The 17,435-nt window shown below is 41.4% G+C and overlaps 1 protein-coding gene across 1 annotated transcript in view; it reads right to left on the bottom strand.

Annotated features, from left to right (window-relative positions):
- MINDY4 (MINDY lysine 48 deubiquitinase 4) overlaps positions 1-16,886 on the bottom strand; it is a 68,477-nt gene extending 51,591 nt beyond the window's left edge. The window contains exons 1-4 of the mRNA XM_029957805.1: positions 16,770-16,886; positions 15,979-16,187; positions 14,302-14,560; positions 12,866-13,284 (exon numbers count right to left, since the gene is read on the bottom strand). Of these exons, the coding sequence (XP_029813665.1) occupies positions 12,866-13,284; positions 14,302-14,560; positions 15,979-16,187; positions 16,770-16,865 (983 nt within the window). The 5' untranslated portion in view covers positions 16,866-16,886. The remainder of the gene's footprint in view (positions 1-12,865; positions 13,285-14,301; positions 14,561-15,978; positions 16,188-16,769) is intronic.
- Positions 16,887-17,435: the final 549 nt, after the last annotated feature.

Genomic DNA, 17,435 nt, shown 5'->3' with positions numbered 1-17,435 from the left:
AAGTGGAAATAGGTGTTGGACTGGCTCCTTTACCGGGGTAATTTTTTATCCACTAATAAGTAGCAGTTCTTCAACTGCTCTCATGGTTTAATTTTATATTACATTATTAACAGGTTAAAATTCCTATGAATAAGTGTTAAAAGGACCGAGCATTTAAACTTGGCTGTGAAGTCAGAACTGAAATAGAATGTTAGATTTTCGGAGATGAGGTGGGTTTATTCTTCCTGTTGAATTCATCCCAAAATTAATTCAGAACCAAGGAAAAGTTTCAAATAACTATTTCTAAAAATGGCCTTTTTTTTTTTTTCCACAGAAAGCAATACTGTTTCATTGGCCTTTGCTTTGGAAAAAAGGTATTGCACTGACAGTTCTTTCAAAAATAGTATGGAATCATTTCCTCAGCAACATTCTTTGTATGCACAATAATATTACAGTAACAACTGCTGTCATATCACATACTTTCCATCAACTTAATTTCCTTTTCAGTGTATGAAAGACTAATAAAAATGGAACACAGACATACCACACTCAGGATTTGCCCAGTTTAAAAGTATTTTGGCCCCTTTCTCGCTGATAGTATTTGATACTATAAGAACACAAACACTTCTCTTTTTATCTATAAATAAGTTAAAAAATTTTATGCAAGGAAATGTGGGTGGCCCAATTCAGGAAAGGTAGAATGGAAGTGAATCACCCATGTTCTAGGGACCTGAGGTAAAAATAAATAGGATGCCCAGGAGGTCAGTATAAATGAGAGGTCTGAGAGTAAATTTGTACAGTGACACACAAGTAGCATTGAGCTCCCAGTGAACATTCCAGTACTTATAATGTGATACAGAATTTAATAGAGATGACTGTGGCATGTTTTATAACACAATCAGATCTCCCCTTGCAGTTTCCTAAAACTGAGCTTCAGCTGAGATTTCTTTTTGCCAGGTATTTTCATCTCTCCAGGCCAGGGAAAGGATCTCAATGACACTAAATTTGCCAATATAACGTTTTTCAGCCAACTTATGTCATTTAACTGCACTTAGGCATAACAAAAATCCACATTTTTGTTTTGTCTGAGGTTGCACACTATTCTCTGTTCTTTCCCAGGGGATAATGAGGTTCCTCCTACATCAAGTAATTTCTATCTAGTTTTGCAAGAGTTCTTTACACCTTTCAAGGCCAGGCTGGAAGGGGCTTGGAGCAACCTGGTCTAGTGGAAGGTGCCCCTGCCCATGGCAGGGGGTTGGAATGAGATGGTCTTTAAGATCCCTTCCAACCCAAACCACTCTGTGATTCTATGATTCTGACACTTAATTCAGCACTACAGATTCCAGCACCCTCTCTGGCCTCAGTTTCTGCTGGTTTGGGTATCCTATAGATACTGTACCATATCTCCTTGCTTCATTAGATGTCCTGGATACCTGAAGAGTCCCAAATAGCCCTACAGCCCTATGTTTAGGCACGTGGATCACTCCCTACATCAAATTAGCACCCTTGATTCACTGCTGCCCAAAACACTTCTCCTTGGCAGTGTTTCATGTGAAAATACTTATAAATAACGATACAGTCAGCCATGGTACAATTCACATACAGCTCACCTGGCACCAGTTTTTGTAATGTTATTGCTCTCTGGCAAGTCCAAAAGATGTTGGATCTACCCCCATTCCAGGAAGAACCCAGCCCAGGGCACAAAGCGCTTTGAATTCTCCGGGCTGAGAATTCCCACCAGGCTGAGGAAAGCGCTGACATCCAAGATTGATGTCGGGTGTTTTCTGGTTAAGTGGGGTATTTTTGCAGGTGTAGGTTCCCTCCTTGAGGAGAACTTGCGTTTCTCAAAACAGCCAGGACGTTTATTGCAATTTCCACGTCAGCAGGTGGTTACCGCGCCAGGAAAATTTATTGTGCGCGTCAAAACCATGCGGTGAGAACGCTTAGGAAGGGGGAAGTCGTCCCTCATGGCAGGAAAATGGGACAGGAAGAAAATATGCTTCATTCTAAACATACTATACAGCACTTTCTCTAAATATTTGAACATTCCTATGTGACCTCCATGCATTGCAGAAAAGCTAATTTACACGGAGGAGCTGAACTCGCAGAGAAGGAACTTCTTGGCACAATAATGGAAGTACATTCCACTATTTCCTATTTACACCGACATACACAAGAGGGCAAATAAACAAAGGGGCTTAAAAAATAAACACTGGGCAGCAGTGACTGTTGTGGTAAAACTTATTTTCACTGGCTGATTACAACAGCTTTTCTACTGGATGTATATGTCTTATGCCACATACAGACACATCCAATATTCTTGGAATAGTAAGATCTGGAGAGAAGGTAAGAAAAAATTAACTTCTATTACTACCTGCAAAAGGGTAAAAAAGGCCACTCAATGTGATGCAGCTTTGGGGCATGATTATAAAAACAGAATTATTAAAAGCAAATGTAAAGATGTAAAGGACATGAACACTACCAATGCCAGGCAATACATTTCTATGGGAAAAAAGCCTTTTAAATAAATTCTGCCATGTTTGCAAGTCTGGCTGGCAAAAGTAACAGAGGTCAGACACTTAATTTCTCCAAATTTCATTTTTAGTGAAGACCTGTATCTGCACATTAGCGGTATGAAAAGTTAATTTGTGAGCAGGTGGCTCATTGACAGACATAAAACAGGTAAATGAAAAACATGTCATTGAAAAAGGTCACTTCTAACAGGAACAGATTCTGACACACGAATAAGTGTCGTGCTGAATTTTATTAACTGTAGTGACAACTCAAAACCTTTGCTGATAAGGTTTGTACATACAAATAAAATTATTATAATCACAGGTTGAGCTACAGGATGGTTTGAAATGCCTGATGAGTTGGGCTCACCTGAACAGAACACTCTTCCACAGGCTATGAATGAATATTTATCTCCATCTACAAAACCAGACTTACTATAACAAAAGTGGAGCTTCTTTGTTCATACTGTGCTCTACCAAAGGTTTTGGGGTGTAACACCCCCACACTGGACTTTTCAGGGATCACAGTACCACCCCTGTGAACTGACCATTATATTATATATAACTGACCAAATGGTTGCCAGCAAAATAAACAGGTATCACTGAAATAAAACATGGAGATAAAATTCCAATAAATAAAACTGGATAGCAGCTGAGACACTACACAAAGCACTCAGAAGGGTTTCCAGATTTCAACACTCAACCAATTCACATCTGTGGAGGTAAACAGAGCCCTCTGCTCTGTTGACCACACATAAAGTACCCACACCCTGTTTGGCTTTGACCTTCAGCTTTTAGGCCATTTATTTTTAAGGATGTGGAATATTCGTGGCCTTCAATTTCCTGTCAGAAACCTCAGATTTTTATCAGCCCAAACCACTGTAACCTGAGAGGTATTAGCAAAAAATAAAAATAAAAAATTCCTGAAAGCTATTAACAACTGTTAAACTGGAAGATAAAAGCTCTCACTGAGGGTGGGGTAGTTCTCTTACTTCTTTTTTCTCTTATCTCATTTTATTATAAAAAAAAAGGTGAACACGGATAACAGCCAAGGGTGAGCACATGTCACTGCAAGGAGAGATTTGACCTCCTGGGAAAAGAATCTTAGGAAGAGGAGGACAAAAATTCCTCGTGCTACCTGCAAACAACTGATTGTTTTTTAAGGTTGGAAGGGACCTTGAAGTTCATCCAGTTCCACCCCCTGCCATGGGCAGGGACACCTTCCACTAGCCCAGGTTGCTCCAAGCCCTGTCCAACCTGGCCTTGGACACTTCCAGGGATGGGGCAGCCACAGTTTCTCTGGGCAACCTGTGCCAGGGTCTCACCACCCTCACAAGGAACAATTTCTCCCTAATATCCAATCTAAACCTGTCCTCTTTCAGTTTAAAGCCATTCCCCTTGTCCTGTCACTCCATGCCCTTCCCTAAAGTCTGTCTCCAACTCTTTTGGAGCTTCTTCATGCACTGAAAGGCCGCAGTAAGTTTTCCCCAGAGCCTTTTCCTCTCCAGGCTGAATAAACCCAATTATTTCAGCTTTTCCTCTTAGGAGAGGTGCTCCATCACTCTAATCATCTTCATGGCCTCCTCTGGACTCGTTCCAACGGGTCCATGTCCTTCCTACACCAGGGACCCTAGGGCTGGATGCAGCACTCCAGGTGGAATACATGCTGCTTCCTACCATGTTCCCCCTGGAGCTAGTGTGTAGACACAGTGAATGGAAATGATGTGAAACTCTATCAGTGAAAAAGGAGGTCAACTGTCTGTTCCTGCCTCACATCTGAGAAGATCTAAAGTCCCTCTATGTGTGCACGAACAAGGCAAATCCTCAACTGACTGACTGCGTTTTAGGCAACGGGCTGGACCCTTCCAGATTTACATCCTTTCCAAAAATAAAGAAATGATACAGGAGCCATTTGTCACTTCCAGTAATTGCAAAGTGCTTCTTCCTATGGGGTGCTGGAAAAATACTGAAAGGGCAATTGGACCCCCCCCCAGATGTTACACCGCAGGCTCCCATGCCATAAATCCACTGGCACAGCACAAAAGTCACAATAGTTTACAACTTTTATTTTATTTTAGCTTCTTTTTTCCGGTCCAACCATTATGTTACAAAAGGTGTTATGCAACTCCAGATACTTGAAGGTTTTCACTCCCGAGTGATTTGCCAACCTCTGCCTCTTTTCATTAAACCCATATTCCCCAAAGATGAGCCCAAAGTTTTGGAATTCCAATTGCAAGGGTCAAATAAAGACTTACTCCCAGGAGTAAGGGAAAGGAGTAAGGGAAGCAAAACCCCTCCAGGAGGGTTTGAGTGTCTCTGGGAAGGTGTGAGTGCTCTGTTCTCACCCTGCTTCCTGCCTCCAGAGCCACACCAAAGCTCTGACGAAAGCCTGAGATGATGCCAGGTGTGGCTTAAGGACAATGCCTGGTGCTATGGACAGATCCCAGACAAAGGTGGAAGGAAACAGGCAAAGGGAATTTACTCTTAGGCTGCTCCAACCCCGCATTCCTTTCCATCCTTTTATCTGAAATGTTGCACTCTGACTAAACTCCCATTTCCTAGAAATGCCACCGTTGCCCGATACATCCTCTTCCTCTCCTAGTGGGAAAAATGGAATCAATTCCTCAGATGTTGCTCACACACACTGAGGATGCTGGAAGATGCTGGAATTAGTGAGGTTTTTCTGGCTGATTTTAAACAGGATGTAGCTTATCACTCCATGGCCATGTGAGCTCAGGCCTCATTCCACACAACAGGCTCTCAAGGCGATGAGGACTTTTAGGAGCTGCTCAGCAGCCCCCAGGACCAAAGCTTTATTACTTCCCAAATTGCCAGGTATTATTTTAGACAAAGCCATCTCATCTAACACACCAATTTCATATATAACACTGAAATATTATGACCCACACTACACAATTCACTATTCCTAGAAAACCTACTTTTACACCAAAACGCACGGTAGGAAAGACTGGAGCCAACCACAGCTGCTGGGTAAATAGTGTACATTACACAACTTTGCTGGAACTATTTTTTCCTTTGAGTTGGAAATTCAATTTTATATTAAAAAAAAAAAAGTATTAAATCTGGAATGTTGATTAGGATTCCTCATGAAATGTGATATTCATTTATTAATCTTGAACAGAACCATATCTTCCTGTTTCAGTGTGTCAGGACTTATCATCAGTGCAGCCCAGAAACCTCCTTGTTTGTGCTCTGCTTTGTTGCTTTATGCTGACTGAGGGAACATCAAATCCTGCTCTGGACTTGCTCAGAAACTCATGGCCAATGTTCTCTGCCAATGTTCTAATGCAGATCAGCTCAGCTTGTGGCTGGGAATGATGAAGCATAAAAATGTGTGAGAGGATCTTCACAGTTTTAGGCACCCAACCATCTATAACTGACAGGTATTGGCTTGGTCATCACCCAGAAAATAAGCTCTTTTATTCCTGTTAAGAACAGAAAGCACGAATATTAATCCTTTAAGGACCATAACACTTTCAAAATAATACTCTGAAAGAGTTATGGTCCTTAAAATATTTATATAATAATATTTTGAAAGTGTCGGATACCTAAAAGAATAATAAAAAAAAATCCCAACCCTGAATATATTTTTAAAGGATTTTAAGGATTTCTTTGAAGAAGATTAGTATTTTGTAGCTCTAAGGATTTCCTATCTCCACAGAAGAAGAGTTTTCAGGGACTCTTTTTTTGGAACATATGAAAGAGAAAAGGTAGAATTTTCCATAACACAATGTGTTCACCTGCACTGTTCTCCAGTCAGGAAGAAGAAATCCACAGGTGGTTCAGAAAGCAAGTAAAGCCATTTACTCCTTGTCAGTCTTAGAAATTAGAGAGTTGAAGGGAGGTATATTTTCCATAGGAACACATTAAATACATGGAGGAAATACAAAACAACTCAATAAAACCTAACAGAAAAAAACAATAGAAAAATTCAGAGTAGGAAAGATAAAAGTACAGGCAGACAATACAAGCTTTAGACAAAAAGTGCCTAAAGGAACATGAAAAATATTTGGAGTATTTTAACAGAGGTGAACATGCAGCAAGAAACAGAAACATCAGCCAAACATCAACTTTAGCTATGGATAACAGGATAGAAAAAAGCAAATGCAAGGTGTATATAACAGAAAATTTCCTTATAATAAGGACTGCTAGAAACTGGAATATATTATCAGGGGAGAGGTGTCACTTGAGTCATTTAACACTGGACTAGACAAAACCTGGAAAAAGTATTACAGCAAATACATATATATAGTAATGATTAATCTGCCATAGAAAGAAATGACCTTAAAAGGTCTTTTCCATCTTTAATTTCTAAGATTCTGCGAAATATGAGTAATGTTCCACTGAGGAACTTGGTATCTATGGCAATTCCCTAACCCAACCCTACTTGTGTTAGAATGCAGAGCACTGCTAGAAAAAGGCTCATCACCAAACAGTGAGGGATATTTTGGGAACGGGAAGCACTTAACAGTGCCCAGCTAAGGTGAACTCAGTTGAGACACTAATGCAGGAAGAGAAACCCTGGCTCTGAACTCGCTGGCACTCGCGTTCCTGGTGGTGCAGATGAAGTGCATCAGAGATACTCAGGTTTTGGTTGGAAACGAGATCTGAAGCCAAGCTCCACAGTCATAAACCAGTCCCTGCTGTCTGAAATATCCATCTGTCCTGGCAGACTGCTGGAAGGAAACCACGAGCTCACAGTGAGTTTGCAGCCAAGGCTGATGGCACGGCAGAGGAGGGGATGGCAGACGCAATCAGGGGGACAGGATAAGAAGGGTTCACTGTCAAAGGATGAGTGGAGAATTAATTATTCTCCCTGCTCCTGAAACTGTGTCACAGATCTCTTTGGACAATGGGATCCACTGCTTTATCCTTTTGCTCCTTAATGGCAGGGGGAAATTTTTGTTCTGAGGTAACGATATTCCCAATTCTCTGAGCCTCTCCGACAGCCATTCCCTCTGAATTTCTCAGACATTGGCAAGATATCCTTAACTTCAGGTCCTGATTGCAAAGCCCTTTTGTTCCCCTGGGTCTCTGATTACAGTTTTACACTTTTTTTTTCTTCTTTCAGTGCTCTGATTCTAGTTTTTACACTATTTTTCTTAGAATTAGAGGAGGGAATTTACTTGAGTTTATACACGAAAACTAGAAGTTCAAGCATCACATTCTTAAGGACCAGAAGTGAGATGGAGCTGTACAGACAACATCTGCCCATCTAACTCAGCAAAAGGTGGTTCCACCACCCTGCAGAACTGCAGGGGACCAGAACAGGTTTACACATTTAGAAACTATTCAGCTGAAAACTGGAGGGTTTCCACAGCACCACCACACCTTGCACTGAGAGGATTAAGGGGCATGGAAAATTAGGAGAGCACTTCAGAGGCTGCAGAGGCAACAACTGCAACACATCTCTGTAGCTGAGGCAGAAGAACTGTTTCCCCATGGCTGTGGAGTGGGTTTTCTTGCCTTCCTCAATTTTATTTTCTCAAGGCATGAAAGGGGAAAATCTTGACCTTCTAATACCATGTAGCCTTCCCAAATGACTCATTATTCACACTGTTTTTTACTGGAAAAGTAATAGAAAGTCTTTAATCCAGGGACAGTCATCAACTTCAACACCCATTTATTTTTTTACAGTTCCTGAAGATCATAAATTCATTGCACTACAGATCCTTGTTCTTTAGTCTGTGTGCTCAGGTTAGTGATGAATACTCCCCTCCTGTAGGGGATTCGGATTAAGGAAAATCACAGATGGATTTAGGTTGGAAGGGACCTCTGGAGGTCACCTGGTCCAAGCCCTGCTCCAGAGATGGTTAACCCCACCTCTAGATACTAAAGGTGACAGAGAACCTTTCCTCACTGCCCTTCAAGGCTGTGCCCAGGCTAAAAAACTCAGCAGAGCCTTTAAGTTTGCTCCTTTGACCTGAGTTTGTTCCCTCAACATCATCTCTCCCAAGTTCCTCTGGATCTTGCAGCTTAAGAAGATAATCACAACTACAGATACGGCAATTTTTAGTTGGAATCTTGGATCAGTCACTTGAATTGGGTACTTTCAAATGTAAGTTTTTATTCCATTGAACATCTCAAAATAAAAGAAACTGAAAAGCAGGGAATCATCCACATTTTACTTGGCCTCACACACAATGAACACAACTAAGAGGAACAAGGGCTCAAGAAAAACAGAGGAACAGCAAGAAATACTCCTTTGAGGATGGACTATAAATGACAGCATCAAAGCTACCCAGAAGGGGTTTCAAATTCTCCAGTGAAGTGGCACTGAGACACAAATGTCGTTTTTAATTTGTTAAGTTAAATAAAATTGATATGAAGGAGCAGGGAGGAATTGCTGACATAATTCTATACGTACTTTTTGTATAACATCACCATGTTCCAGCATTTAAAGGGTGGCTACAAAGAAGATGGAGACTCCCTTGTACAAGGAGTCACATGGAAAAGATGAGGGGCCAGGGGTACAAATTACTCCTGGGGATATTCCAACTGGACACAAGAGGAAAGTTTTTCACAATGAGAACAATCAGCCATTGGAACAATCTCCCCAGGGAAGTGCTGGATTCCCAAACACTGGACACTTTCAACATTCAGCTGGACAGGGTGCTGGGTTGCCTTGTCTAGACAGTGCTTTTGCCAAAAGGTTGGACCAGATGATCCTTGAGGTCCTTTTCAACCTGGTGTTCTGTGATTCTATGGATTGAGAAATTAAATCATCTGCTGTTTGCTTACAGCTGAGGATACATGAAGATTTGCTGCCACCTATATATTGTTTTTTTTCCTGGCTTAATTAAAAAACAATGTTATTCTAAAAAAAAGGTATATACAATCTGGGTAGGTATGCAAACTCTACAGCATGTTATACTTTATGAAGTAGCCCCTCATGACATGGAAAAGAATATAATCATGGCATAAAGAACTATCATTGACCCAAGAGAACAAAAATTTCTGTTCCTCCTGTTATTATTTCTTTCATTAAAACATGTGAGTCAAAATACTGTGCATCTGCATCTCCCCAGGATATTTTGTATTCCTGCCCTCTCAGTTTCTAAGTATTTATTCAATAACATTCAGCTTGTCTTCTGAAGCATGGCAGTGGTTTTACTTCAGCTTTTTCTTCTATGTAGACACAGGATGCCTTTACCCTGGCTAGGATACAACAGCATTTTTTGCATGTGAGAAAAGAGAATGAAAAAGTAAAGCAAATAGAAAGAAATATAAAATTTATCTTTAGTTTTGTATGGGAAACAAAACCAGAATTGCAGATCCTGTGAATGAACTAGCTGTGGTTAATTCTACAGAGATTTTCAGCTACTCATCTAAATACTTAGGTTAACATTTATGTCAGAGGTGTCAGGTAACAGAAGATGGAAGAGGATCCAGACTAATATCCACTCACACATTGTAATTTTTCATGCCTCAAAATGCTCAAGCACTCTGGCCAAATCCTGAAAGGCTCTCAAACACTGCAGGATTTGGCTGAAGGGATAGAAAAGTCTCGCAAGAGCCAGGCCTTATATTGTCAAGGTTTCTTTGGAGTCTCACTTCTACTCCCTGTTCCTTCCACTTAACTTCAGGAGTATCAGCATCCTGCTGCTTTCTGTGAGCGTTTTCAGGAGCTCAGAGCTCAGCAGGAATTCAAATGCTCTGCTGGCTTTAACTCAAACCAGCTGGCAGGAATGTCCCTGTATTCCTCTGGAGACAGATTTCATGGACTCTGCTTAGGAAAGAGCTCCCTCTGCTGCTCTCGCTGAGACCAAACCAGCCCTCTGAAGGAAGGGAACTATTTCAAACCACCTCCTGCAGCAGTGGAGCACAGGATCACAGCATATGGCACTAACTGGGGCAGTGGGGCACCTCACTATGGTCCGGTTTCTTCTTTTCAGGTCCCTCCACGATTACTGCATAAGGTTTGGAAATGTCAGCTCAGTGCATCAGTACAGCTGAGTGAATCACAGAATCACAGAACCAGGGAATCATCAAGGTTGGAAAAGATCTCTAGGATCGTCGAGCCCAACTGTTACCCCAGCACTGCCGTGTTCACCACTAAACACTGTCCCCAAGGGTCACAATCACACGCCTTTTGAACACTTCCAGGGATGGTGACTTCACTACCTCCCTGAGCAGCCTGTTCCAAAGCCTGAACACCATTCCAGTGAAGAAATTTTCCCTAATATCCAATCTAAATCTCCCCCAGCACGAGTTGAGGCCATTTCCTCTGGTCCTGTCACTTGTTATCTGGGAGAAGAGCCCAACTCCCACCTGGCTCCATCCTCTTGTCAGGGAGCTGGAGAGAGAGAGAAGATCCCCCCTGAGCCTCTTTATCTCCAGGCTGAGCCCCCTCAGCTGCTCCTCACCAGACTTGTGCTCCAGGCCCTTCCCCAGCTCCCTTCCCCTTCTCTGGACATGTCCTAAATGTCTTTCTTGCCACGAGAGGCCCAAAACCAAACACAGGATTCAAGGTGTGGCCTCCCCAGTGCCGAGTACAGGAGACAATCACTGCCTTGGTCCTGTGGCCACGCTATTCCTGATCCAGGCCAGGATGCCACTGGCCCTCTTGGCCACCTGGGCACACCTGGGCTCATGTTCAGCTGCTGCCAACCAGCACCTCCAGGTCCTTTCCCGAGGGACAGCTTTCCAGCCACTCTTCCCAAGCCTGTGGTGTTGCATGGAATTGTTGTGACCCAAGTGCAGCACTTAGCAAGTGAAGTTAGCACAAGAGTTTTCTTGGTCAGACATGGTCTTCCCAAAGAGTTTTATCCAGTTCACTATGCCTTTGACACTCATAAATAATGAACTACATATTGATTATCAAATACCAGGGATACAATTGTTCTTCTCAGCTTTGTCAGGGAGCTGCCAAAGCCCACTGAAGCTGAGTTCTCTACCTCAAATAATGCTGAATGTGAGGCAATAAACCATCCTGAGACTGGAAAGGATAAAGCAATGGGTCAGTACTACATTACACAGTCAACCTTCATGAAATAAGAGTTGTGTGGAGTCAGATCCCGTTGCTTCTGCTTCCACAGTGACTTATGAGCTGGCTCTCCACATTCACATGGAATCACATGAGACTTACTAAATCCTTCTGGAAGTAGAACATCAAAGATGGGTCTGCAGGCACCAGTTCCAGTCCAGAAACAGTTGAACAGCCACTACCTGACATGGCTCAGCTTTCCAGTAAAATATATAATGGAGAACTGACTTCCTGTGAGTTTTCAGACCTCAGACTGTAGAACTTAGGCCTGTTACTCAATAATCTTGAACAAATGAAGTTAGCTAGTACAGTGTAATGCTGCTGGCTATTTTCAGTTGTTTTTGGCTCCAGACAGGAAGCAAGTACCACTCCCGGCCCATTTTTAGCTCCAGTAGATCCCCAGTTTGTTAAATCCCACAGCCCCTAACATAAAAGTGGAGAGACCTAATATATAATTGCCTCCTTCTCAACAGGGCCTCAACACACAGTATCTCAAGATTTATAAGAAATTAAATTAGGGAACAAAGTAGCAATAGTAATTTTTAAAAATCCGGCTGCAGTTTTAGAGTATCAACAAGTTTTTGCAGCACTTAAAAAAAAGGCAACAAAACCTGGCTGCTGTTAAATTTAGTAAAACAGAAATACTACTTTATGGCCCATGGAAAGGGATGTGCCTTCAGTTTATGGAGCAGCAGGTGATGTAAACTGAAAGATACTTCTACCAGTTCTAAAACACACTCACCTCCAGCACGGGGAGAGAACAAGAGCAACCCTCAGGGTGCCTGAGCCTTGTGCATCACTTTACTACTGACATCTGTGTGCCCTGTAGGATGCAGGTTTCTCTCCACCTGCTCCCGCTTTCCCATCTGTAGTAGGGGCAGAGTGGCTGGTACTCACCCCATGCTCAAAGGTGTTTGAGGACTAGTGATGAGAAGTGCTGGATAATGAGGCAGCAGATTTTATCATGCAGATTTTATACCCACATGGAAAGGGCACAGCTGCCCTGCACTCAAATCCAGAGCATCTGCAGCGACTCAGAATTCCAGAGTCGTTCAACTCTCATGGATGACTCCACCTGAAGCATTTCAAAACCCAACCCAAGTCACAGCCCCACTACAAAGCCAGCTTAGAGAGATCCCAGTCTGGGTCCTACTGCTTAGGAACCCCCAGATAAACAACATCCCACGCCTCCCACTCTTAAATTCTACACAGAAAGAAAAATATATTAAAAAAAGAACAATTTAAAGTATAAGATAAAGAAAAATACATATTTGGAGCTCACAGGAAATTCTTCTAAAATTTCTATATCTATGTGAGTTAATGCAGGAGAATAAATTTAACACAATATTCTTACAAATACTCTTACCTGTGGCCTGACAACCGACTCTCACTTTTCTTGAGGGATCTTTCCCTTTTCTCTCTCCCAGACCCCGAATGCCTGTGAGGGGCACTCACTTTAAGGCTTTTTTCACTGCTGTCTGCACCAAAGCTTGGAACTGATTTTCTTTCCTCTGTCTTGGTCCTCTCTCTCTCAGACAGCAGCCTGGCAATAAAGTCATCTGGATCTTTGGGGACATTCCTTAGTTTTTCAGAGGCTGAACTCATGTGTGAGCCTGGCACAGTCTTTGATGCAAACTCCACGTTTACTTGTGTTGGAGATCCTCTGCTTTCCTGAAAATCAGTACTTGGGACTCTCAGGTCATGTTCTTCATGCTCTTCACCCTTGACCTGTGCTGTGCTGCTTATGCTGGTGGATCTTCTTGAAAGCCTCCTTTTTTGGAGATCCTGGAAATAAGAGCCAGACATTAAAATTTTATCATCTTTAAATAAACATGAAAGGCAAAGGAAAGCTCTAGCACTAACTTCTGGGCTAAGCAATTTGCTTACTAGTAGGAATCAGGTTATAGAGTAAATCAGAATTTTTAAAAATTGATAATAAATAGAGACACACTTAAAATTTACTTAAATTTTGAACAGTATTAAAGAGGACCTACAAAATTAAAAACTGCTTTCTTTTACCCAATGACATCAATGAAACACTTCCTAAAACCTTAACTTTGGGGTTATATCCAACTCAAGAAACCAAGACATATAAGAAATTTTACTGGAAAGTCTGCCCACCACAGGTATCTAGTCTTTATTTCCAAATCAAGAGATATACAGAAAAATCCAACTAATTAATTTAACTTCCATATGCTCTTCAGTATTATCTAAATTATATACCTAGAATATTTAAATTTCTCATTATTGCAAGCTTAATTTTACACAGGGAAAGTCCCTGTCTATATAAAAGGAGCATGAAGTAAAAAAAGTAGGCAGGTCTTTTAACTGTTTTGAAAACATTTATTGCTGGAATATGGTCTGATGATTTGATCAACTCAGAAACATATTTCTAACTGAAAGCAGTTTTCAGTTCCAAACTGCTACTGATTAAATGGGAAGTTTTGGAAAAACCTGAGTACAACAGATACTGTGAAGGTAAAAAAAGCAATTTTCCCAGGAAAATGGAAAATCCAATCTATCAAGAATTATCAAGAATGGGAAAGATTTATAAAGGAATTGGTGACCAAAATCACAGGCATGCAGGGGGTAGTTGCCTGCAGTGGTTATACCTGAAACAGTTTGAATTTCTGAATTAACCAGAACAACTTCCCTAACCTACCACATCTTTTCAGCCTGCAGATTTAATGGATTAACATGCAGGAGTCATTTCAATATTATTTGCAAATGACTTTATTGCAGAAGGTTAGATAAAAAAAAAATCCATGGTAAGCCAAATATTTTGTAAGTGCTGGGAATCACCTCTGGTGAACTTGCTACTGGTCCAACCATCATTCCTCTGGCAATGAGACCAGACCTGAGCTTTGACTTCTCCTTCACTGTGGATTTCGTCTCCTCGGAAATCGTTGCTGCTTTTAAATCTTCTTGACTATCTTTTAACTTTTTGTCCCCATCAGAGGGTAAGTGGCTGTTGGGTATTGTTCCTGTGTGGCACTTTTCACTTCTGTGCTGATGCCTTCTGGATGAAGGAATTTTATCCAGTGGATTCTCAACATCATATCTACAAGGAAGAAAAAGGAAGAGCTTGAAACAGCAAAATAATGCACCATTAAGTTAATGAAGACATCTACTTGGCTAAGTAAAGCACTGCTGTCAAATTAACTTATATTTTATCTAGAAATGGCACTCAAATACAGTCACCTTTCACTTAAACATCTGTATGTAGGTCTTCAGGACATTATTTCAGTGTCACTTTTATACGTCACAACTGGTTATAATATGTATAACACTTTACTCTTATGCTTACTGATTTTGATATGTAATGGGTTCAAACTGAAAGAGGGGAAATTTAGGTGAGATACACAAAAGAAATTCTTCCCTGTGAGGGTGCTGAGGCCCTGGCACAGGTTGCCCAGAGAAGCTGTGGCTGCCCCATCCCTGGAAGTGTCCAAGGCCAGGCTGGACAGGGCTTGGAGCAACCTGGTCTAGTGGAAGGTGTCCCTGCCCATGGTAGGGGGTGGAACTGGATGGTCTTTAAGATCCCTTCGACCCAAACTATTCCATGATTCCATGATTTCCTAGGAGGGGGCCACTTTGCTGTAGAGGGAACGCAGGGGTCAGTTAATGGTGCTGGTCCTGCTGTGCCCTCACAAAGCAGTGTCAGGGACTCCTCTGCAGGACAAATCCATAGAGAAAGGAGGGGGGAAAAAAGAGGAAGAAAAAAAGAAAAGAGGAAAAAAGTTGATTCCTTTGCCCTGCCTCCTTTTCAAATGTTGCTTCGAAGCCCAACTTAAAACATCTTGGCTTTCTTCCCCTACTAAAATGAGTTGGTGGGTTTTTTTTCAAGCACTGACACTCAGATTTAGCTGCTTTGAACATGGGTTTAGGATGAGGAATAAAATCTGATTAATTCCCTAGGAGAGCAAGCTGGGAAGGTAAATTACACTTTTGTGCCAATTTTAAAAGCTCTCTGTGGAAGCCCGGGGCTGTTAGTCCTCCTTGAGGCACTAATACATGAAAAACTTGGTTACATATTGTTTTCAGGTATTCTGCAAGATGAAAACAACCTACACTATCTGTAACAACACCGAATTTAAAACATTAAGCCTTGCTTCTATGTAAGGCATGAATATACCTGCAGTTTGAGCGTAGGTGCTTTGTTTCACATCCAAACATGCTTCAATGTGAGTATTTCCAATTTATATGGCATAAAAGCTCACATTTCTATGTCCTTCAGTGACTAAAAGATGTAATTGAGATTATCAATCTTCATAATTGGTAGGGAACATAAAAGACCATTTTTGAAGGGTGGCTTGCACAGGAGATTTTAATAATCTGTATACTTAAGCTTTGTGCTACTAGGATAATTAATAAAAGGTAATGTAGGCGAAGGTATAAATGATAAAATTTTTAACACTATTTCCCTTAATTTAAAAACAAGTGAAGACACAGGACAAAGAGAAATAAATCATACTGTACCTGGAAGCTTGAGTTTTGCTTTCATCAAGTGTAATGGCATTCCCATGCACATGATCCTCATCCAAGAGGTCGGGTGGATGGGATGTCGAGCTCTTACTCTGAGGAGCTGACAGAGTAGAACTGGAACCAGTGCTCCTGGAAGTCCCACGGTGTTCAAGGAAGTAATTAGTAATAATTTCAAGAAGTGTTTTCAGTGGGTTCTCCTTTGCCTTTCCCAAAAGAAAAATGGAGTTCTTGGTGACTTTTGAAATGCTTTGTTAGTCTTACTGCAGCCTAAGACAGGATATCCTTTTTAACCTGTGCAGTAACTAAACGTATTAACTATTTCCATGTGTGTACCCCAGATGTGACAGTACAAACAACCCAGGAAAATGGAAGATGTCAGCTAGAGAAGGTTAAGAGCTTGAAGGTCCTGCTGTGTTAAATGAATTAAGCATGACACAATAAAAACAATGTGTTACAGTCATTTCTTACCCTCACTTTAGCTAAACATTGCAAAGGGTGGTAACTGTGTCAGAACACTTCTTTTCTACACTGGGAGGATTTTTTGAGGTGACTTATAACAGGACTGCCTCATGCTGCTTATCAAAGGCATTGTGGTGCCTTAAGTCATGAGTGAACTGGAGATGGATATTACCCTGTCATCAGCTATTGCTGTCTACATTACATTTCAAAGGATAATAAATGCTAGAAGTTTAATTTTTATGTGCTGTGTTGTATATAAAGTCACTAATAGAAATGGGCATGTAAAGGTACTTCCACATTTTGGGAAGCACCATGCACTCCCTTACCTTGTTCTGCTTGTACAAGGAGTGCAGGTGTAGGACATTCCGAAGCTCATTCCTGTTATTGATGCTGAGCTCAGAACGTGGAAGCTCCCGGTCCATGATGGTGATGGTTTTCTTCAAACCCTGAGAAGGAAAAGTGTCAGTCACCAAACCTTTTATTCTGGATTTTGCTGGATGTAACATGAAGCTTGTGCATGGCAGTAATCAGTAACCAGCTAACCCTGAGAACCTGTGCCTTAACCCAACTAATTTAAGTGGTACAATACAAGATTACTATTTTGAGAGAGAAAGCCCCAATTCCTTCCATGAAGGGTTATTGTTACAAGAAAAGGATTTGTTTTTCCGCAGATGGAGTGTCTGGCTCAGATTTAGGGAACTAAGGACAAGCTGTGGTAAATAAAGGATCATTATCACAGCTGGCTCTGATGTGTAGGAGAGGTTTGGAGGGAAGCAGTGCCCCTTGTTTTGACCCCAGGGTTGAAAATACGAATTTGGAGACAGGATGCAAAACGTGAGATTGAGGTTTGTGTAGCACTTAATAAGACAGTGGCTGTTTTAATTTCTGATACAAGCTAACTCATTCCTGCCGCTGGGGGTCTGACATCAGCAATATTTCCTTAGGACTGAACATAAATACAGTAGGTACTGTCACCTGGAAATGTGAAGGTG

The sequence above is a fragment of the Manacus vitellinus genome, unplaced genomic scaffold (genome assembly GCF_001715985.3).
Source record: "Manacus vitellinus isolate BGI_N305 unplaced genomic scaffold, ASM171598v3 scaffold_12_pilon, whole genome shotgun sequence".
Lineage (NCBI taxonomy): Eukaryota > Metazoa > Chordata > Aves > Passeriformes > Pipridae > Manacus > Manacus vitellinus.
The sequence above is the reverse complement of the archived record's forward strand: the minus strand, read 5'-3'. Positions and strand labels throughout refer to the sequence as shown.